The 23,986-nt window shown below is 43.9% G+C and overlaps 1 protein-coding gene and 1 pseudogene across 2 annotated transcripts; both read right to left on the bottom strand.

Annotated features, from left to right (window-relative positions):
• Positions 1-9,352: 9,352 nt before the first annotated feature.
• Positions 9,353-10,375, bottom strand: LOC310787923 (protein NDRG3 pseudogene; annotated as a pseudogene). Its single transcript has one exon. The product of its transcript is annotated as a protein NDRG3 pseudogene (transcript).
• A 2,912-nt stretch (positions 10,376-13,287) lies between these two features.
• Positions 13,288-23,397, bottom strand: LOC310788687 (5-hydroxytryptamine receptor 3A). The gene is made up of 9 exons (XM_083650226.1): positions 23,333-23,397; positions 20,641-20,816; positions 20,145-20,189; positions 19,813-19,922; positions 16,156-16,328; positions 15,872-16,041; positions 15,381-15,591; positions 15,143-15,301; positions 13,288-14,063 (listed from the first exon to the last, which is right to left on the bottom strand). The coding sequence occupies exons 1-9, from the start codon at positions 23,370-23,372 to the stop codon at positions 13,804-13,806; spliced, it is 1,344 nt and encodes a 447-aa protein (XP_083506352.1). The 5' UTR covers positions 23,373-23,397; the 3' UTR covers positions 13,288-13,803.
• Between the last annotated feature and the right edge of the window lie 589 nt (positions 23,398-23,986).

Below are 23,986 nucleotides of genomic sequence, written 5' to 3'. Positions count from 1 at the left end.
AAGTGGAGAGTAAACCCAGCTGCACTCAGTTTACTCGCATTGTTATTTGCGGAAATGAGGTAGCTCAGCTGTTTATGAGAGAATATTTATGAGAGAAATGCACACCATCATAAATTGTAATGAAGATAGTAAGGTGTGACCAATATGAGAATACCAATACTGGTATTTTTATACAGAAGTTGCCCATATAACCTTTATTTTCTGCCAATATTCAATATTTTTAAATTTCACCAATTTACTCCGTTTTTCCCCAATAACTGTATTCTCTTAGCTGGATGGAAATTCTGGGATACATTAGGTGTTTAATTAAAGAATGTATTATTGTCTGTAACAATTATTTCTTGTCTGGCGTATAAAGCACTTGCTTTTTCTACAAAATGTGCTAAACTTGCCTGGTCTTATGATGATCACCAAAAATAGGTTTATTTAGGTTTTGTCTATTCTCCTTTTCTCGCTTATATTTCTTTTATTATTTTTTAACCTGTTCGAAATAAATGTAAATCTAAAATAAATAAATCTAGGTTTATTTCCCCACCTTCATATTTACCACCACATGGACTTTGACTTTGACGGTCAATCAAATCATCCCACATGAGTTCACTTCCTCATCCTCACTCTGCACTCTCTGAGCAGCGAGCTCGACCCCGCTCTCCGCCACATGAAGCTGGAAGAACACTTACCATCTCCAAGACACTGTTCAGGAGCATGTCCACATTCACCCTTGATGTTTGGTTGAAATGGTTCACAGGGCGCACTTCTGCCAGTGCAGCATTGTCCTCTGCCTCCTCCTCCAGCTTGAGGTGAGTGAGCAGACCGTAAAGTGAACAGTCACTCTGCTCGGTCCTGCAGACAACACCTGATACACAAGACACTGCAGAAGTCAGCCTAATATACAGTACAGTACATGAATGGAACATTCAACGAGTGAAATAGGCCAATTCTGAGGCTGTGTTTGTGTGTGTGTGTGTGTGTGTGTGTGTGTGTAGGTGTGTGTGTGTGTGTGTGTGTGTGTGTGTGTGTGTGTGTGTGTGTGTGTGTGTGTGTGCGCGTGTGTGTGTGTGTGTGTGTGTGTGTGTGTGTGTGTGTGTGTGTGTGTGTGTGTGTGTGTGTGTGTGTGTGTGTGTGTGCGTGATCGTGCGTGTGTGTGTGTGTGTGTGTGTTCCACCTGCTTGGAGCTGTGGCGTTTTCTGTCTCCACTGTGCTTCCTTGTAGAGGCGGGGGGAAGGGCTTAGGCTAAATCTCGGTGAATACGGATGGACACACGTGACTTTATAGAAGTAGCTGCACCGCTTAAAAATAGGTACATGTTGGAGCACCCATGTCATCCCCTCTCTGTCCCTATATACCTTTCCTGTCTGCCAACTGTTCTTTCTAATAAAGGCAAAATGCTCCCAAAAAAATACTTGCAAAAAAATAAATCGCATTACAGACGTTACAAAATGATTGTGGAAAATGTCAACGAGATGGCGACAGCAGTTATTGGCCTATACGAGGGATCAGCCGAGCAGGGGGGTTCCGCATTTTTGGGTGGTTGTGTGACGTCACGCTGATTCGTCCTATAACTCTAAATGACACTGGTATTCTCCTTTAAGATCAATTTCAATATGAATGAAGGCAGTGTAAAATCATATAGGAATCCCGACTCACCCATCAAAGTCAGCGCACAGAGGAGCCACACGCGTACCATGCTCACCTTTCCACCAGGGTCCTGACAAGGTAGAGGCAGATGTAAGGTTTGTGTGTCATTCATGTGTATTGCATGCATGAAGTAAGAACCAATAAAAAGACTTGCTGTATTTCTTCCGTGAGGTGGATGGAGCCGTGTATTGGCTTCATGTTACTGCGCACACATCTGACAGGCCTTTATCTCTCTCACTGCACTATTCAGGGGTTGTTCTCCTGCTCGTTTATTATTGGTCATCGACATTGCCGCGAATCCTCGTGACTTGGTAGATCACAGAGACATCAAATTTGGCGCACTGACAGATATTGGTAACCATTATTACAGTATCTGTAGGAATATAAATATGAACCCAATCGGCCTGAAGGTGTCACTATAATTAAAAGTGTTACGTTGAAGGTAATAACTTCCACACTGTAAGTCCAATTTTCACTAAACTGGGTCTACATTATACAGGTGACCGTACTGATACTAATCCAATCATAATTATAATTGATTGCATTTGGGGCAGTTTCACATTAGGGAACCAGGGACCGTTTCCAAGCAAACTTGAACCCCGAAATGACCCGAGGTCCGGTTCTTTTGATTAGTGTAAATATCGCGTTCCGTGCACGGCACAGCGAACCACATGGGAACCGGGTCCACATGGGAACCGGGTCCACATGAAAAGGTGATCTCGGGTACATGTACGCTTCAGGCATGCCTGGGCACGGAACACATCGGTGTGAACACAACCATACCAAAACACTGAAGTGGACTACTGCTATTTCTTTACTGTGTGACCACCAGTTATCCTATGGTGTGGACATTTATGACCTACAAGAGCTATAGGGGTTTGTGTATTGTTTCTATACTGTGATACCACCGTGCCACTAACATGTTGGAACCCCCTTTGAAGAGCGTTGAGTTGAGTTTTGAAGCTCAAAAGCTTCTAGTTGAAAATCGGACCTTTTCAGAAAGGCGCTGTGTCGTCTCCAGATCAGAGAAAAACCATAGACTACAGCCTAGTTAGTAGACTTCCTGTGGTTCTAGTCTCAACAACAGGCATTAACAATCGCATCAAAGATCTGCTGAGAGAGTCAGGAAAGTGAAATAGACTGGAGACTGTCATGAAACTGATGTTACATACAATACCTTTAGGTGGAGAAAAACATCTGACCACGACAAGCTGAGGTGAAACTAAGTGAGAGGAAGATAGTCAGAGAGAGGGAAGGGTAGAGAAAGTTATATATAAGCAAAGAAAGAGAGGGGGAGAGATAATCAGAGAGAGGGTGGTAGAGAGACAAATAGAGCCAAAGAGAGAGAGGGTGAAGAAGAGAGAGGGAAAGGGGTGGGCAGAGAGAGAGGAGGAGCAGAAAGAGTGAGAGAGAGTTGTTGTTGTTGTTGTTGTTGTTGTTGTTGTTGTTGTTGTTGTTGTTGTTGTGAAAGAAACACATGTGAAACTGGCTGAAGGGACTTTCACTTTGCTCTGATGCAGCCACACAGTCCACAGATCAGGTAGGAGAGAAAATAAATACATACAGCTGAGACAAGGGTTTGGCAAGTCTATATTAAAGCACATTACACAATGCTTTTCACAAGTACACATGAACCAGTGACAACACCAACAGTTACTTTCACATGTTAGGAGAGATGCTGGGAGGAAAAGCCTCCATTTGACATGGATTCCATCATGTGCCAGCCTGGTTAACACAAACCCAACTACAAGTGCACTCGGAGACCTGCGCCAAGGCTGATAGATACTCCAGTCTGCTATGATATGCAAATTGTGTGAGTCGGATCAGAACACTGATGTGATTAAAAAAAACAAAAAAAAAACACTGATGTGACACAGGACAAAGGTAGCAGGTTAGGACAGCTTCATTTGGAAAAACAAACTATCTGATGTTCGCTCGCTCGCTCTTCCGCATTGCGTCCAGTTAGGAATTGGTGGCAGGCGTCTTTTGCTGGCTCGTCACCGCTGATGACCCTGCTTGTCCGGTGATCCTCGTCACGGCTGTTGGCCCTGCAGGCGACCGTCATGGGCTTGTACTGTATTTGGTTGCCACTGCTGACCCTGCTCATCCGGTCGTTCGTCACCACTCAGCAGGCCGCTCATCGTCGCCCTGGGCCATTACCCGCTACTCATCCATTTGCTCGTCTTCGCCATGGCCCATTAACTGAACCTGGCCCATCCGGTTGCTCATCATCCCCCTGGCCCTTCGTCGCCACTACTGACCGCTATCCTCTCTCTCCCCCCCTCCCTATTTTTGTTGTCTTAGCCTTCTCAGACGATGCCACCAATGTGCCCACGTGGAACTCTCACATCACTAGGAAAGAACAATGGCACACTAATCAAACATCTGTGTTTGTTGTAGAATGTTTGACTGGTGTGCCATGGTGTGCCATGGGCTTTACAGACTCAATTTTCTTCCTTTTCCACCTGGCTAACTATCTCGTTTCTCTGAATTTATGAACATTTAAAGACTCAACTTTTTGGACTTAATTTTTCTTATTTTTCCCTTTTCGACTTTCTTTTTGGCAATTTCATCGCTGTAAAATGTTTAGCCCAGCATCTATAGCATCTATAGGTGGTCTTTAGGTTTAGCCATTGGGTGCATGTGGTTAGGGTTAGGGCCTCCAGGGGAGACCCAGGGGTCTTCAAGCCCCTAAACCAAAACCAGGGTGGTACTACCGTCCCCTGGGTGGTGCCGTCCAACTCTGTTTTCGCTCATGACCCCATTCACACTTAGCAGACAGGTCTACTTTCCTGACACGGTCGATCTCCATTTCTCTAACTATCGAGAATATGGCAAATGTTCTCCCAAAATGGTTACGTGTTCCTTTAAAAATTAATATCTTCAAAACGACAGCAGATACCAAAAACTGTAGAATCTACAGTTCTAACTCCTCCAAACGCTAGGTACTGTATGTCCTGCCTCTCTACCCTGTTTCACTCTAAATATGTCACGATAAGGAAGTCACAGACTGTGTAAATGGCATTTCAGCTCGACTTTAAGGGGACAGGCATTGCCAATTAGCTCTCGGCTATAATGCTATGATACAGGACATCAGATGTTTTAGTAAACGTTATGTACGTGTATCTGTCCCTACACACATCAATAAAAATGAAATGAAATGGAAGGCACTAAATCAGATATTCAGCCCTACTAGATATCAGCAAATCCCTACTATATCTAGAGAGGCAGGGGAGCAAATGCCATTATGAGCAGTGAAGGAAGCGGCGGCTGTAGCTCAGGAGGTAGAGTGGGTCGTCCATTAATCACTTTGGATAAAAGAGGTCGGTGGTTCGATCCCCGCCTCCTCCAGTCTGCATGTCGAAGTGTCCTTGGGCAAGACACTGAACCCCAAATTGCTCCCGATGGTGTGCCAGCACCCTGCGTGGTAGCCTGCCGCCATTGGTGTATGAATGGGTGAATGTACCTACTGATTGTAAAGCGCTTTGGATAAAAGCGCTATATAAATGCAGGCCATTTACCATTTACAAGGAAGCCACACAGCCTCTGTGTGTTGTGAAATCCAGGCTTGTTTTTCAGGCCGCACGCTCCTTAGTGCATGTTGGTGCCACGTGCATGTGACGTTCATGTGAGTCCCTCCCATGCCAGAGGCTAATTTCCATCTGTAACCCCTAGGCAGGTCGATGTTATAAAAAAAACAATTCCAATCCAAACAATATACAAGTGTACATAAACTTCATAGGCACTAAAGCAAACAACAGTACACTTACAGGCAATGTACACCAGATACGTTACGACTGCGTTGCGGATCGGACAAAACTGACGGATCCGACACGTACACACACACACACACACACACACACACACACACGCACACACACACACACACACACACACACACAATATGTTTAGATACCTAGGTCACTTTATGCACTTTCAGTATTTTAGTATTTTTTGCATAAATGCTGTATTAGATATATTTTTTTATTTCTCTATACTTATATAGGGCAATATATATATATATAAGAACATAACTAAAAGTTACCCCCACAGCCACATACTAACTATACGACTAAAAATATATACACTGAGATGTGCATGCACACACAGCATACAATTTTTGTTAGTGTGTAAATAATTAAAAAGCCTGATGGCAGCTAACAGGACGGACCTCCTGTAACGTTCAGTCCTGCACCTGGGCGGGATCAGCCTACGACTGAAGGTGCTCAGCCAAACCACCTCCAGGGCATGGAGTGGGTGAGCAGGATTGTGCATTATGGAGTGGAGTTTTGAGAGCATTCTCCGCTCTGCCATCTGCTGGATTTTGTCCAGTTCAGTCCCAGAGGTGGAACTCGCCTTCCAGATGAGTTTACAAATTCATTAAATTACAATGCTCTCTAGAGCATGGTCACCTGTATAATGTGGACCAAGTTTTGTGAAAATCTGACTTATGGTGTGGAAGGTATGGCCTTTAACATAAAGCGCCACCTTCAGGCCGATAGGCTTCATATTTCTGGACCGAGTAACAATATCTGTCATTGGGCCAAATTTGATGTTTCTGCGATCCACCAGCTGACGGGAATTCGCACCACTGTGGCAGGAAAATAATGAATAACAAACCAGGTGAAAACCAGACTATGGGCTTGAACCCCTAATAAACCAGCAGCCAAACAAGATGAGAATACAAACAACAGGGCTCAAGAGTGGCCCACTGCTTGGACCCCTAATAGTAAAATACATAAATGAATAAATAATAAAAACATGTCTATATGATGGTATATTAGTATGGTTACTCACCTGTGTTGTCTGCTTAGTAGAGTGCAGAGCAGAGAGCTGTGTGGACTCGGCAGATGAGGATACAACGGTCTGTGTGTCAGGGTTAAGAGCAGCTTTATTCACACCTGTACTTGACAGACAGGACACTCCCACTGACACAGCAGCACTCTGCACAGAACGATGTGCACAGTAATGATGACATACTTTACATCCAGTAGATTTAGTTTACTATAGCACCTTTCAAGCAAAAATGCACAAGGTGCTTCAACAAACTAATTTAATAATACATGAAAAATAGTGGTGATATAGGCAACTGATGATTGAAACACGTATACAAGATTCAAGATTCAACCAATGTATTACCATGTCAATATAGTTGATAGGAATTTGATGCAGCAGCACACAATACACAAACAATAAACATCAAATCACAAAAAAAGACATTCAGGCACAGTACTCCGCAGCATTGTATCCAGCATAAAGTGCGCATACAGTTTAAAGTGCTATACATAATAATGATTCAGTGCACATTCAGATGCCTTATGGTTTGAAGAATACAAGTATACAGATAGTGTGAAATGCAACATAAAATAAAATAAATGAAAATACATTACAAGCTAATCAAAGAAAAGATCCCAGCTGTTCTAGATTGCTCCAGAGCCTGTAACTGGAAAAGCACAATGTTCCTCTGTCTCCAGCCTAGACGTGTAACAGACACAGCAACTTGTCTGAACCCCCTGAGAGGGCGACTCATATTGAGGGAGACAACAGATTTAATCAACCCTGAAAGCAACTGGTAGTCAATATAAGGTAGCTAAAATAGGGGTGATGTGTGATGTTCCAAATTATCTTTGTTAAATTCCCGGGCGCTTCAGCTGCCCACTGCTCCTGGCCAGCCCATGGAGGAGGATGCCTACCTTTAACAGCCTGGCGGCAGAATTTTGTATTTTTGCTCGACAGCTTTATAGCCATTTATTTATTTATTTATTTAGTAAGTTCTATCATTTGTAATTGGTAGAAAGTATAAACATTTCTGAAGTTATTTACATAAGAAAATGGCTAAACATGCAACAGGTCTTTTTCTTTGATGCAAGGCAGCTGTTTGGGGCCTCATGCTTGCTTTATTACTTCTTGTTGTGTAAATGGACACCTAATGGCAAATGGTAGCAAGAGGGAGCATGTATAGATTGAACAGCAGTGGACCAAGAACTGACCCTTGTGGGACCCCACAGAAAATGTTGACTTCTTCAAATGTGAAATTGCAAAGAGAGACAGAGAAAGTCCTTCCTTGTCATGATCAACAGTGTCAAAAGTGTCACTGTTAATCTTAAAATCAAACTACTTTGACAAGAGCAGTTTCAGTGTTTTGATTAACTCTAAAACCCAACGGATCCTACAAATTATGGAGTCATAGGTAACTGCAGTTATAGACAGCATTTTCAAGTACTATAGACAGGGAGGTTGGAGATGGGTCTATAGTTGCTAGTTATGGATGGTTCAAAGGAGAGTCTTCCCTCCCTTCTGTCATTTAAGGCAGCACCATCCATCAGTTTCGTGTTCCATTATTTACTGTGGCTGTTGTACTGTTGCTGTTCTTAGCTATCGTCCACAGGAATGAGTCCGGACGTACAGTAGCACTTCGGTTCGTAAGGGGGAAAATGTATGGGCTTTTAGTAGCCTATGGGGATTTCGGTTACATACATGAAATGGTCAACAAAAGTTTATAGGAGTGGAAATTTGTGTTCAGTAGGATAACCTTCACAAACGTAGACCACTTTTATGACTTTTGAAGCGTTTTTCTTTTTCTTTTTTTTTTTTTTACGCGATTTTCAGAAAACATTTAAAAAGTCATGAGTGGTCCTCGTTTGTGAAGATTATCCTGCTAAACACAAATTAACACACATAAGTTTGTCTACCACAGACCTTATTTCATGCATTTAACCAAAGTCCCCATTAATCCCATCGCCTTCACCCCCTTAAGAACCAACATGCCAGCGAGTTCTGGTTAAGCCTACAAATATACAGTAGGTCACCCCTGCCTGCACTGCCTGTTTTTAGTCTCCCTTTCCGCTCACCCTGTGAGTGGTCTTTCTATCCTCTCTTGCCAGGCCGTCATTGTAATTGACCTACCAGGTTAATGAATACAATAAAATTAAATTAAATAGAATTAAATAGAATTAAATAAAATTAAATAAAATTAAATAAAGGGGAACTGGTCAATTTCATCAGATCATTTTTTTTAAGTTACTAGAATGATTCCAGAGCAGTTTTTTTTTAAGTGTCCCAAGACCCTCCATGGCTAAGTCAACCATCATCTCAGTACTGAGAAAGTTGTTTTTGACCATCAGAGTATTATCTTGAGTTAGACTTATCCAACCTGTTAGAGCAGGTCTGAGACTTTGAGATATCTTTCCAATGAAATGTGGTGTGACAACATGCTGGAGCCTGCCTGTCTTCTTATGGTTGTCTAATTGATATGTACTCTGGGGCGTCCCGGACGGTGTCTCACCTGGTAGTGTGTTGAATCTCGGTGTTTGTGAACCACGGTCACATCCGACTGGCTTTCATGAGCCTTCATTGGTCTGTCAATGGACTGTCATTGGATGAATGGGCTAAGGTTATAGCAGGCTAGGTGGGTAGACACATCTGGCAGTCAGTGCCAGATGTAGCCTACTACAGATTTGTGCCAGTACAAGTGGGTCAGCGCACAGGGGGGACTTGCGCTTGCACTTGGTTGTGCTGTTTTTTGCTCTTGGCCCTATAATTGCATAAGGATTTGTGGTTGTTCCAAGGCTGAGATACAAAATAAACAGAGGGATTTCTGGAAAATGGCAGTGGATGCAGCATGCAAGCAGAGTGGGAATCTTGTCATTTTAGGGGCAAGGCCATCTATCTGGTCTTTGGCATCACAAGTTCTAGTAACACCTAGATTGAGTGATCACTCCTCCATCCATACGGTGTGGGCAGGAGACCTGGAGGAGGTGGTGCAGGAGCGGGTCAGACGAGTCATTCCTGCTGACGGCATGTAGCCCATGCCCTGAACAAAGTACTTGAAGGCTTCAGCAAGTTTGCCAGGCTGCACAACCTGGGGCAAACCTCCACAATCAGCCATCTTTAGCAAGGTGGTCTTAGTTGGATTTAACCTGGAATTGCACTCCACCACAGCCTCCACAGCGGGTGATGCGTCACCAACCACCAGCATTGCAGGACACGTTAGTGTGTTGACTCTGTCCTCGTTCAGACCTACGATTAGCCTCTCAATCTCCAGGTCCTGACGGTATTGGTAGGAGCCATAGAAGAGGGCCAGGTTGTCCTGGTTGATGTCTTCGGCAATGTGGAGGCGGTAGGTCTGGATCAGCTCTTGGTTCTCTGTCAGCTCATCGGTGCTGAAATGGTGGGCCATGATGATGTCCACCAGGCTACTGGTCCAGCCAGACAGCTTGGAGGCCACCCAGTGAATCCAGCCCTCAGCACATGAGTCTACACTGATCAGAACCAGGCCCTCCACCAGGGCAGGGTTGTTGAGCGCAAAGCGGGTTAGGATGTATGCTCCTGCTCCCACGCCCATGCCGATCACGCTGTTGACCTTGAGCTGAGTCGTCACAGAGGGAAGCATCTCAGCCAACTGGTCCATGGTCGGGTACTGGTAGCCCGTGGGGAAGGGAGGTGCACCCTCCTGCTGGCCGGGCGCGTCCACGTGGACCACGGCAAAGTGCTGCGTGATCTCCTGCATGTCCTCATAGTTGAACAGGGTGTTGAAGCACGACTTGTGGTTGAGGCCGATGTCGTGATAGGTGAGGATGACGGGTCTGTTGCCCTTGGGAACGCCCCTCATGGTCACGGGGAGAACGCCGTGGGCGGTCTCAATGTCGTGTTTCTGCCAGTCAAAGTCGTGAAAGTTGTGTGAATTGGTCGGCTGTGGCTTGATCTCAGTCAGCTGTACATCCTGCAGCTCATACATCTTCCTGGGCGCTGTAAACTGCTCGCCTCGACAAAATCAGTATCCAGTGGATCGACGTAATCACAACAGGGCAATTGTGATGTCATCGGTGATGATGTCATTAGCGGTGATGTTATCAGTCATGTCACTCACGTCATCAGCCCCTAGTGGACGGCGTTATTAGACGCCGCCGTTTGTTTTTCCATTTATCAGCCAATATCGGCTTCCCGCTTCTTCTCCGTGACTTTTTTTTAATCCGTCATGTGATAAAAATAGTTACGCACATGAACCTTGCATCTGAGTCTGATGCGTTTTATTATTATGTCTGTTCTATTCGCAATATGAGACAACTATTCGTCCTCTCCTGTATCCACATTACAACATGACATGTGACAGGCAGGCAGCCGTGGCTGATCTGCAGCAGCGGTGATGTGGGCTGGAGAAGGCAGATGATGGCAGGAGGTAATGTTAGCCGTATAACTGGACAGGAGCTCCATGCTCACCTTCACCTCGACAAGCCAGCTGTGGTGCGGCGTGGCCGGCTGCTGCAGCACCTCTCCCCGGAGAGAGGGAGCAGAGAGGGGCCAGTGAGGTGGAGCGAGCGCCGACGTCTCTTCGACATCCTCGCAAAAGGCTTTTTGACTGATGTGAAAGATGCAGAAAATCAAACCTGTTTCTGAAAACTAATGATGGACGAAAGTTTCGAAGTCAGTGTGTAAACATGAGTGACACAACATGAGGCGTATTTAAGGCGTATTATTTAACCATGCGATAATTTTGGACTAAAAATACGATTTGGTGTGCGAAAGTTCATAACTTAATGTTTTAGATTGCTGAAATGTGTATACGAGGGATCAGCCGAGCAACATTTTGGTAAACAAGCCGCGTTACTGGGGAAAAAACGGCAATGAGCCAGCCTTGAGTGCTCACTCTAGCCCCGGCTGTGCGGCGTACATTTTAGAAACTGCGACAGTTCAAATAACTTCAAAGTGACATGCATATTATACATCAAACTCTTGAGCTACTTCTGCTCTCACTCAGAATGTCAAAATATAAGCGATGTCATGTATAACTTTTGAGATATTAACGTTTGTTTGGCACAACTCATACTAGTTAACTGCTGCGGCCTTCCGCATTTCTGGGGGATTTGTTGTTGTGACGTCACGCTGATTCATCCTATTGATATTTATTACATTTGATACCTATACTGTAGCTAGCAAAATATCTATGAATATGAATATATATGTCACTTACAGTAGCTTTCGGTTGGGAACTCCATATAAAAATGCAGAAAGAAAGAAAGAAAGAAAGACCGAGACCAGACCAATTCGAGACCATTTTCAAGACCATGACATGATGGCTTAACCTTTACACCATTACTCTGCTAATAACGAAATAAATCATTATTTAGCAATTCTTGTAAAATACAATTGGTGGTACATATACAGTAAGGCCATCCTTTGATCCGAAATCCTGCAATTCCATATCACTGACCTGCTTATGACTCCCCCCAAACTGTCACTGATTGGTAAATTATACAGTAGCCTAATAAACCTTTATGATGATACAGTATGATCTTATGTGGGAGTATGCTGTTAATTAACAGAAGCATTAGTCTATAGTGGTTGTTGAAACAAATATTTATTTGAAATGTAAAGCTGTTGGTCTGAAGTAGAAAATAATTTCACACAATGAAAAACTGGGTTTTTCCTGGCTCAGAATGGGCCTTGTGGTCTTGACTGTGGTCCGCCCCAGGGCCACTTGGTGGGTCCTCTCTGCCTTGCCTGCTGCCACCCGGGTCCAGCCCCCCAGGTGGTCAGTCAGGCATGCACACCCAGGCCCACCCTCGGTGCTTGTTGTCAGGACCTCTATGGTCCAGCAGGTGGCAGTGTGCGGTGGCCAGACTTTCTGCCATCCAGGTGCCTGCGTAAAGGACATTACACCAACCACTCTGCAGCTGATTGAACAGCAATAACTCTGCCTCATAGACCGTCTAAAACATATGGACAGTCGGCACTTCTGAGCCCACAGCTGATCTGTGGCGTAATACAGTGCGCGGCTTATGCAATACACTAGTTCCACGATTGAGAGAGAATGTAGTGCCAAATGAACGGGCTGTTTGAGGGCAAAGTCAGTTGTCAAAATATAGTGTACAACAAATCAATGTCAGTGTACATGTATGGCGTATATGTACACTGACATTGATTAGTTTAGGGGGGCCTTCATTTAGTTGGCTAAATAACGTGTTTTGCTCATGACCCCCTTCATAGCAGAAGACAGCTCTACTTCCCTGTCGCTGCTGCCCCAAACTGGGAGCTCGCTGCCTGCATTCTACTGTGCGTAGGCCACTGACTGTCGATAAGTACCTCAGACAACCCCACGTCAAAAAATCAGAACTATCCCTTTAAACCTGATGGCCTCCATCTTTCACTGACTTTGCACTCCTCAAGGCTTTTTTATCCCCTGACCTGTTAGTGAGCAGCACATGTGAGCGTCCCCCCTTGGTATCATATATTATTCCTGTTAGGATTATGCCGAGCCAAATGCTAGGCCAGATAATTTGATTACAGCATGCTCTATAGTACTTCCAGTTCAGCCAACCCCCTTATTCCAGTTGTCTTTGCACTTTGAAACTCTCAGTCTGTGTCTAATAAATGTTTCATTCTGAATGATCTAATATTATATTTGATGATTTTGTGTAGGAGATTGATCAAATTCACATAAAATGTTATATACAAAGAACTGTTCTGACTTTGCTGGCGAACACATGTTGTGCAACCCCAAGACCCATCACAAGACAGAAGAAAACTACAGACTCTTGAAAAACTCAGTGTTTCAGTGTTTTTTTTTATTTGTTTATTAGACAGTTCAAAATGTAGGACGACACACAGAGAGATAGTGGGATAACGTGCAACTAAGGTCCTGGGCCGAATTTGAACCCTGGGCGTCATGCTTACGTGGTACCCTTTCAGTGGTCAGGTGTTTTAAGGTGGGGGTTTTCTTGCAGGTGAGTTGACCAGTGGGACAATCTCCCCAGAACTTTCTGCGTTCCTAAAGCCATGGAACTATGTAAGCATGCTCAACTGCAGCGAAACAGTGGATGGATGGATCCAGAAGAGGGCGGTAATGCAACATTGAGGATGCCAACTGCCATAAAACACCAAAAAGAAGAAGGAGAAGAAGCATGCTCGACTCAAACATGATGTGAAATTGAGCCAGTGAACCTCATGGCCATCTCAGTTATCGAAAGATAACAAAACCAGGGTCAAATCTGTGATCTGAATCATCTTGACTTTATAGTTTAAATCAAAAACTAGTTTGTAGCTCAACACATATCAACAAGTTGGTGTGAGAAGACTCATAGAGAATGTGTCTAAAGTGTATTATATGTCACATCATCATCGACAGCATCACGTCTGGAGAAATGAAGCATCCATGCAAAGGTGCATTTAGCTTAACCACTCGATGTAGACCATCAACAGAAAAATAATACTAGTAATTAAATACAAGCAGAAGTAGATGTTGTCTACGCGTCTTGCCAGTCTTTTCCAGTACCCAGAATTTCGAATCCCTTGTTGCGTTTTAGTCGAAAACCACATGCGACGAAAAGCCTTCACTTCCTCCAGGATCTTTTTGAATAGGCTGCCGTCATTCAGACCCACCTCACCTGAGGTCCTCTCAAGGCAGCTGTCAGGGTTTCCGACCGGCTCTGAAGGTAAAATATGATGTTTAGAGGAGCTTCAAATCTCACATTGTGATCACAGACCTGAAATCAAAAATTGGAATCGGAGAAAAGCAAGCATTTTGCAGGTATATTAGCCTATAAAACGAGCGCGAATTTGCAATAGCTGCGATCATACATGCAATGTCAGTCAGAGTGTGACACATGGGCGGAGTTAATGGGGGGCCAGTCGTAAAAAAATAAAATAAAAAATGTTTTGCTCACCATTGTAAATCTCCATCTCACTGTCTGGCTGAATATGATCATACAATTTATATCCACTTTGACAAGAATCACAGGTATCTCTTTGCTAAAGCTGTGACAGGGGGGCCTCTGACAGGGCCTTGCTGCAGCCGCCCCCTCCCTCTGGAATGCCCTCCCCAGTCACATCTGACAGGCCAAAACTCATTGTCTCTCATACTCATTATGTCATATTTCCAAAAAAGCCCTTTTCACTGTTGCTTTTGACCTATAATATTTCTCTCTCTCTCCTCTATTTTAATATTTTCTCTCTTTATTAAAGTTGTTTAATCCTATATTTGTAAAGTGTCTTTGAGCACAGTCAAAAGCAACAGTGAACAGTGAAGCACTATATAATATACATTACATTACTAAACATACAATAATGAGTATTAATGTTCTGTAATTCTACTCATATTTCTTATATTTCCATTCTTATACTTATTAAACAATAATTAGAGAGAGACCATGATGATGCCAGCCTTAAAATGAGATATTCCTCTAAATCTGTCTTCAAACGGGCAAAATTTCAAATGTAAAATGGACAATTTTTTTTTTGTCAAAATGTGTCTCCAGCAGAAGTGCCCCCCCCCAGAGCTAAAAGTCAAACTCCGCCTATGGTGTGACATCATCCACTCCATTGTGATGTCATCCATTCCATTGTGAAACCCCCCACACACACCTTCACGTGCTATCTTCCCGAGGCAGGCGCAAGGCACGTTTTTTTGTGTTTAACGCCAATTTTTGCGCCTAAGGCCTGTGGGAGAATAGGGCCCACTAACTGTGTGTGTTAACAATGTTGACATCCCCTAATGTCATCGCTTCACCTTCTTGGCATCCAGCATCTTGCGTTGCATCAGTATCGGTCTGAGAGGAGGCCTTCACATCCTCATCATCACAATCATCCAAATCCACCAGGAAGCTCACCAACATGGTCTCCAGCAGACTCAGACCCGCCAGTATAAAGATTACAGTGCAGAAAAGAGCTGGAACAAACACACAAGTCATATTAAAAACAAAGGAGGAAAGACATATTATAGTATAGTGTTTTCTGTAGCCTCTCACCTATCAGTGGCAGGTTTGTGGATGTGGAGGGAATGATTTCTTGAAGGATCTGCAGTAAGACAGAGATGGAGAGCAGGATGGTCACTTTGAAGCCCAGTTTCTCTCCTCCGGCCTCACTGATGAAGAAGGACGCCAAATCCAGGATCAGCATAAAAGTCATTGGTATCATCAGGTTTATGATGTACAGTAGTGGTTTCCTTTCCAGTGTGATCTATAGGCAAGAAGGAGAGAAAAGAGGTGATAATGTGCGGTACTGTATACTGAGGCAGAAAGAAATAAGCTTAAAGGTAAGACATGTAGCATTTTGAAACATCAATGTATCAAAATTGTGTAGAGTGCTGCTGCCAATCTTCTCAGTGATGCCGTTGTTACGTAACAGTAATTTAACTAATGTCACAAAATGAATGTTTAATTCATGTTCAAACTGATGTTAATTGATCTTAAAAAGAAAGAAAAGTGTGCCTCAAACTTGGCTTTCCCTAAAAGCTCACCATGTATTTGAGGTGATCCCAGACTACTGTTACTTGATTGTCACTGATCGTGAGCTTCTCCACAGTCTTGTTAATGGACTGAAAGTCCCACTCTAGGGATGTGAAGATGCTTCTGATGTTGTCATACATTTCAGCGTTGCTACGTATTGTCCCAAGTGCTATTTCATCATCTGAAATTAAAAAGTAAAGTTAGTATGTTTCACATTTGGTGGATTTTAAGGTGTGTGTGTGTGTGTGTGTGAGTGAGAGAGAGTGAGTGTGTGCGTGCGTGTGTGTGTGCGCACCTGTGTTTAAGACAGACTGAAAGGTGATGGAGCATGTCTGGGTGTCAAAGGGAAACTTATGGAGATCCATGACGCAGGTGGTGGTCATTTGGTATCGATCGACCAGTTGAACCGATCCATCACTAAATATAACAGCGTATTGGTTATATCTGGAAGGACCCGTGCTTGAGATGCTTAAGACGGGAAAAGACACAAGCATGAAAATTTAGTCCAGTTACAACAAATATAGCTTAGTTTACCCACAGCTTTCAAACTGCTAATGCATCGGCCTACATACTGTTACTGACCCTTCCATTACCCACAGACATAAAGAACATTGGCCTACATAACTGACCCTTCCATTACCCACAGACATAAAGAACATTGGCCTACATAACTGACCCTTCCATTACCCACAGATATAAAGAACATCGGCCTACATAACTGACCCTTCCATTACCCACAGATATAAAGAACATCGGCCTACATAACTGACCCTTCCATTGCCCACAGATATAAAGAACATCGGCCTACATAACTGACCCTTCCATTACCCACAGATATAAAGAACATTGGCCTACATAACTGACCCTTCCATTACCCACAGACATAAAGAACATTGGCCTACATAACTGACCCTTCCATTACCCACAGATATAAAGAACATCGGCCTACATAACTGACCCTTCCATTACCCACAGATATAAAGAACATCGGCCTACATAACTGACCCTTCCATTACCCACAGATATAAAGAACATCGGCCTACATAACTGACCCTTCCATTACCCACAGATATAAAGAACATTGGCCTACATAACTGACCCTTCCATTACCCACAGACATAAAGAACATTGGCCTACATAACTGACCCTTCCATTACCCACAGATATAAAGAACATTGGCCTACATAACTGACCCTTCCATTGCCCACAGACATAAAGAACATTGGCCTACATAACTGACCCTTCCATTGCCCACAGACATAAAGAACGTTGGCCTACATAACTGACCCTTCCATTACCCACAGACATAAAGAACATTGGCCTACATAACTGACCCTTCCATTACCCACAGACATAAAGAACATTGGCCTACATAACTGACCCTTCCATTGCCCACAGACATAAAGAACGTTGGCCTACATAACTGACCCTTCCATTACCCACAGACATAAAGAACATTGGCCTACATAACTGACCCTTCCATTACCGACAGACATAAAGAACATTGGCCTACATAACTGACCCTTCCATTACCCACAGACATAAAGAACATTGGCCTACATAACTGACCCTTCCATTACCGACAGACATAAAGAACATTGGCCTACATAACTGACCCTTCCATTACCCACAGACATAAAGAACATTGGCCTACATAACTGACCCTTCCATTGCCCACAGACATAAAGAACATTGGCCTACATAACTGACCCTTCAATTACCCACAGATATAAAGAACATTGGCCTACATAACTGACCCTTCCATTGCCCACAGACATAAAGAACATTGGCCTACATAACTGACCCTTCCATTACCCACAGACATAAAGAACATTGGCCTACATAACTGACCCTTCCATTACCCACAGACATAAAGAACATTGGCCTACATAACTGACCCTTCCATTACCCACAGACATAAAGAACGTTGGCCTACATAACTGACCCTTCCATTGCCCATAGACATAAAGGTCACTTTGCTTGGAATAAACAGACCTTGTTCCGCACTGCTCACCCGAACAATTCACGTTTTTGTTTTTGTCTTTATCATTCCTCTATGTTTCCCCCCTCCATTTACATTATTTTCAGCATAGTTGGAGATATCAAGAGTCACTTTCCTCCCTTCAGAAGAAGCCGTTTGCAGCCATTCATTCTTGTACAGTATGAAAAACTACTTCCAGAGAGTGACTGAATCCATCACAGTAGACATGAACATTTTGTTTGGTCTGCCCATGCCACGTTGATACGCCGTCTAGCCGGCACCACATGGCACCACGACAAAGACACCAAGGCCTTGGGCTTCTCCACCGCTGAGTAATGCTGGTGCTATAGTCTCCTACATCATGAAGCTGGCTGTTGCCCTCAACAGCCTCCAGATGCCTACAAGCCGCTCCGGTAAACCAACTGCCCGTCCTCACTGGTATCACCCTAGTCGATGTCAGACGAGAAGAAGCTACACTGGGCCTCTCTCGAAAGGCACGCGCAGGCTTCAAGTCCCGGCACCCCTTTGTCACGCATGGCCACGGGCTGCTCCGCACAGCACCTGACACCTCCAAGGCCCTCAGGGTCAGGATGAGATGGAAGGACCAGTGGAAGTGAGGAGAACCATCTAGGCTGCACTGCTACATCGAGGACCCCATGGATGTTCCTGGCCAGGACCTGACCTGAAAGCAATGGACAACCCTCAACCGCTTGAGGACCGGCGTGGGACGCTACGGTGTATGCAGAGCTGGGCTCTCGCGGACAGTGCTTGCAAGTGCAGGACCCGATACAGACTTGAGAACATATCACTATAGCTGCCTCAAACACCAGCTACCGAATGGCAAACATGGCTTGATCGACCTGGACAATCACACGTTGGCCTGGCTCGACTCAATAGGCTCATTTCACAGCAACCTCTTGAGGTGGTAAAGCAGGAAATAACGCACGTGTAATCATTAGCATTAATGAGGGCACCTGGCACTGTAACACCTACAACGAATGGAAGCATAATATTAGCGTACAGCTGCTTTACTTCCTGCTTTTACCACCTCAAAAGGGTTGCTGTGAAATGGGTCCATGGAGCTGCAAGTCTAAAGACATAGGACAGAAGAAGAATCTCACCGTTGCGTTACCTTACTGCCAATCAGGTGACAGGATCACACCGACAGAATTAAATGGAAGTCTCCACCAGGAAATAATCCCCCAGGAAGATGGTGCCTCAAAAATCTTACAAGGTTATAAGGATTTTAAGAAATGTCTATGAAGAAAATGAATGGGAAACTCACTTCCGGGGCAAGAGATGTCACGTGACTGTTCAGCTCTATTCACCTTATTCACCACGCCCACTTTTTCTCTCTTCCGCGTTCGACGCAACATATTTGTTCTTCCGGTTCAGCACTAGTTGGCGGCCATTTTCAAAATAAAACGTCAGTATGAATGAAGTTTGGCAACATTCAGAATTATGCGGCCAACTTCAGTTACATGTTCATAGCGTTACTTCTGCGAGGAGCCGATGGCTGTACCCGGTCGGCATTTACCGTTAGTTACAAAAGCACATCGACAGTGTTTTCTCACTGCCAGTAGCCTAACTACAGTAGGGTTTGACAGATAGCTAGTCCGACCGGTGTCAGCACAGCCAGCGCTCCCGGTCCTCGCTGCTCGTTAAAGACTTCCAAATAGGCTTATTCTGATAAACTGGTCACATATATGTAACGTTCTCACCCAAAACATATTAAAACTTTAAAACAGTTTGGGGTTTTTTAGCTTGAAAACAGCTTTTTGGCAAGTCTAACAATACTGCCATAGGCGTACTCTACTTCCGTGTCTAAAACCGGAAAGACAATTACGAAATGACGTCATGCAGAAGCGTCCTTGTATGGGCAAAGAATAAGGTGAATAGAACCAATAAAAGCAAAACAACTGAGAAACAAAACAGTATTCACACATAAGCAGTGGAGCAGATGATACTCACTCCTCAAGAACAATGATATCTGGCACCCAGAGCTTTTCCCTTTGAACGTAAATGTAGTAATTTCCACAGAAGTCTGCAGGGTTCCATCGCAAGAAGTCATTGGACCAGAACTGTAAATGAAGACAGTTACAGTAACTTACTCAGATCATGGATAAACCAGTATTCAGCATTAAAAAACATGGACAGTATATGATTGATTTCCATAAAGTGGTGGAATAGCGGACTATTGTATGTGAATCTACAATAATTCTCCTATAAAACAGCAAACTTTATAGTTTCTTCATTGCCACCTGCTGTATGATTTGGAGGAATTTCTCTTAAAAAACACTTACGATTGAAACTGTGACAAAGCTGGTGAATGTTTGTCTCTTCTCATTCTGCAGAAAGATCAATAACATCAATAACGTCCCACAGGAAAATAAAGTGCTGTCATAGTTTTGGAATGAACAATACACAAGTAGGGCTCTATTCCCCCCCTGGACTTAAATTTGCGTTTATGGCTGGGCGTGGCGCTATTAGTGGGCGTGGTCACGCACATTCCCTAATTTCTCTCTACCTCAGAAAACCAAATAATAACAATAATCCATACAAAGCATACAATATAACAGAAGCAAGAATGAAACAAGCACCAAATAGACAAAGAAAATCAACAGTAAAATTATATTTTAATGTTATTTTCACCACATCGACTTTGGCTTTTACTTTCAATCAAAATAATTGTCCCACAGGAGTTCCCATTCTCATCCTCACGCACACTCTGTACACTCTGAACGGCGAGGTCAAGACCGCTCCCGCCACATCAACCTGGAAGGCAAGCACACCACTTACCATTTCCAGGACAACTTCCAGGAGCATGTCCACCAACACCTTTGACGTGTGGGTGGTATTCTTCACAGGGCGCACTTCTGCCAGTGCGGAATTGTCCTCTGCCTTCTTCTCCAGGTTGAGGTGAGTGAGCAGAGCGTAATCTGAGCAGTTATTCTGCTCCATCCTGCAGACAACACCTGATGCACAAGACCCTGCATGATCAGCCTAAATACACAGGCAATTTATAAGGATAATATATATATATATATTTTTTTTTTTATAGTTTGTGTATGCTGCCCCTCTCCTTTGACATTATTTCTGGTTTCTGCACAGTCAGCATAGATGGAGATATCAAGACTCTCTTTCCTCCCTTTAGAAGAAGCCGTTTGCTATTCATGTACAGAATGAACATCTACTTCCAGAGAGCGACAGAATCCATCACAGTAAACATGAATATTCAGCCCGTTCTCACTCTGACATCGTAGTACATCACCACTGTGTCACGCACCTTGTGCGTTGGAGGTAACGCACCCCAGGCCCGGCGCCATGAGGCGGCCTAAGGGGGCTTAGCCCCCTCAGTTCAATTTTCGGCCCCCTCACTTGAATTTTTTTTTTTTTTTTTTTTTTAAGAATAGTTAACTCATTGAGTGCCAGCCACTTTTGGAGAACGGACGCTCCCAGTGCCAGAGTTTCAGAGCGTTTTCAGTGATTTCTCGAGGCCCACAGAATATTGTGTGATATTACTATGTAAACACCGAACACGCACAAAGAACGATGAGACTATATTGTATCAGCAGCAAAAAAAAGTTTATTGATATCATTTTCCGTTCTTTACTTATCAGCCGGAGAAGATAGGTCAAAAACAGAAAAAATTGGCGTTTCCATCTAGAAGCTGAGATATTGAGCCTTTTGTGAAATATAGCATTTCAAGCAAATCACTGACTCTGAAACTAATATTTTCTGACCTGAAACATCTGAACAGTAATTTCCTTCAATATAACAGCACCCCCACCCCCCCTCTACTGCAAACTCCTCCTCCGTGGGTGTGTCATGATGTTGCTGCTCGCTCTGAGTGCTGCTTGTGTCAGGCGAGTCTGCTGCCTGGATGGCGGCCGCTCGTCGGGGCAGTGTGGATCGGGCTCGCTCATTTCTGGGGTTTCAGTTGTGAGCTGTGAAGCTGTGTCCGATTCTGGGCTTTCTGGGCTTTCTGCTGCCCTGCGTGCCCCACCCCCCTCCTCCTCCTCCTTGGGAGTGTCTCTGGGCTGCTGCGTTTGCTCTCGCTCTGCGTTTGCTCTGACTCTGCACTGCACGCTGCATCCCCCCGCTTTTTCACATCGTGTCGCCGGCTCCCAGCTGAGAATAATGTAACTTTTCAGAAAGACGCTGGTGTCGCCAACTAAATCATATGGAGGGGCTATTGCAGCGGAGACGGAGGGGCTGTGGCAGCAGATTGACTGCTGTTCACAGGCACAGCTAACGTTATGCTTCATGCATATCGATGCGATTTCCGTTTCCCCATTACTTCTTCTCTCTTTTCTCCTGGCCTTTCTCTAATCTGGAGATCAAATCTGACTTCCCTCCACATCTGAAAATAAACTTTATGGTATTCACTCTATGTGAGCAATGTCGTGTTTCTTTCAAGAAGTGCACAATTCTTGTATTAATGGGAGCTTATCTGCCCTTCTATTTGTGCCATTTTACGTGCGATCACGCTGAATCTTTCAGGAAGTGTAAAGAGCACCTCTCACCGGTCTACCGCTTGTGTCACCACAAAGATACGTCAAAAGAGACTGAGGCTCGCGTGCACCATCTTGACCTCATCACTTCTCTGGGAACCCATGCATGGTAAAGCCACACATGGTGCTCGGAGGATAACATACGTGGATGTGCTGAACAGGGGCGTATCTACGGGTGGGCCTGGGTAGGCACAGGCCCACCCACTTCTGCCCTGGCCCACCCAAAAAAAAAAAAAAAAAAAAAAAAATTTTTTTTAATTTGTTGTTTTCTAGAGGCAAACTTGCTGCTGCATTGCTAGCCAATGGTTTTGTTACTTTTGTAAAAACGCAGGGCACATCATCTCCAGAGTCTAATGCATGACAACTTCATGACATCTAGGAATTTTGTTCTCTCTGTGGATAAATAAACCAGAGGGCGTCTTGTTCAAACTTGAAGCAGCCTCAGTGTTGTTATTTTTTAAACTCACAGCAGTATATGGATCAGTGGTTCTAATTTCTGTATAAAGTAACAGTATACACACAAGTATAAGCATTCATGTATGCAACATTTGTCACCTATATGTAACCTTTTAAGGTTGAGATAATTGTATTATCATTATATGGTCCAAATATTTCAGTAAAGCACTTGAAACACTTGAAATATTCTTGCTTGGGTGGTATCATTCTACTTGAAATGATGGTCAAATGCATTATTTTTAGTAAAATAACACGTCAAATTTTTCAGAAAGCCGAGTGGGCCCGGCTTTCGGCCGGGCATCTGCACCCCTTCCTATCCAGGCCCACCCAATTTGATCCAGGCCCACCTATAATTCAATTTCTGCATACGCCCCTGGTGCTGAAGAAGGACACTGGTAGTGACTACATAGTCTCACGTGGTCAAACCTAACGTCTTACCTCAGCACGCTTCCAGCAATTCTCCTTTATGGATTTCAATATGAAGGAAGGCAGTGTAAGAGCATATAAGAATCTCCACTCACCCATCAAAGTCAGAGCAGAGAGGAGCCACACGATGCTCATTTTTGCACCAGGGTCCTGACACCTAGTGACTGTAGATGTAAAGTTTGTGTTATTTATGTGTGTTGCATGCATGAGGTCAAAACCAATCAAAATAAGCTGTTTTTCCTTTTTGAGTTAGTTCAATCAACTCTGAGTAGGTTTGCCCTGAGTTGAGCGTGTGTGCCTGGTGAATGGGGGGAAAAGGCAGCATCAATGGAGCTCTGATATATCACCATGGCAACAGGTAAACAGGCAGAGCCTAGATTTGAATCCAGTGAACATAGAGAGATTAATACGTAGGCTACAGTATGTGAATGGTGCATTTCTGGCATTTCTGTCTGTCTGTCTCTGTCTCTCTCAAATTGGCAACATTTTAGTCACTAAAGTTTAGTGAGTCCAACCTGCATTTGGCTTTACGGGGAGAGGTTAGATTGAGTTCAGATTAGATTTGACTAGTAGATTTTGATTGAACTTCCCTTGAAGTGAAGACTATCGGCTAAAAATCAATCAATAGAACAATAACCTTTACTGTAGCATGCATAAAAATATTTGATGACAGGTGATAAGTATCCTTTCAAAATCTTACCTTTGTTCTGATGACGGTTGATCTATAGAGGTTAGACTAACAGCAGGAG

The sequence above is a fragment of the Poromitra crassiceps genome, assembly GCF_964638095.1.
Source record: "Poromitra crassiceps genome assembly, chromosome: 13".
Taxonomy (NCBI): Eukaryota; Metazoa; Chordata; class Actinopteri; order Beryciformes; family Melamphaidae; genus Poromitra; species Poromitra crassiceps.
Note: the sequence above shows the minus strand (reverse complement) of the source record. Positions and strands in the feature narration are given on the sequence as shown.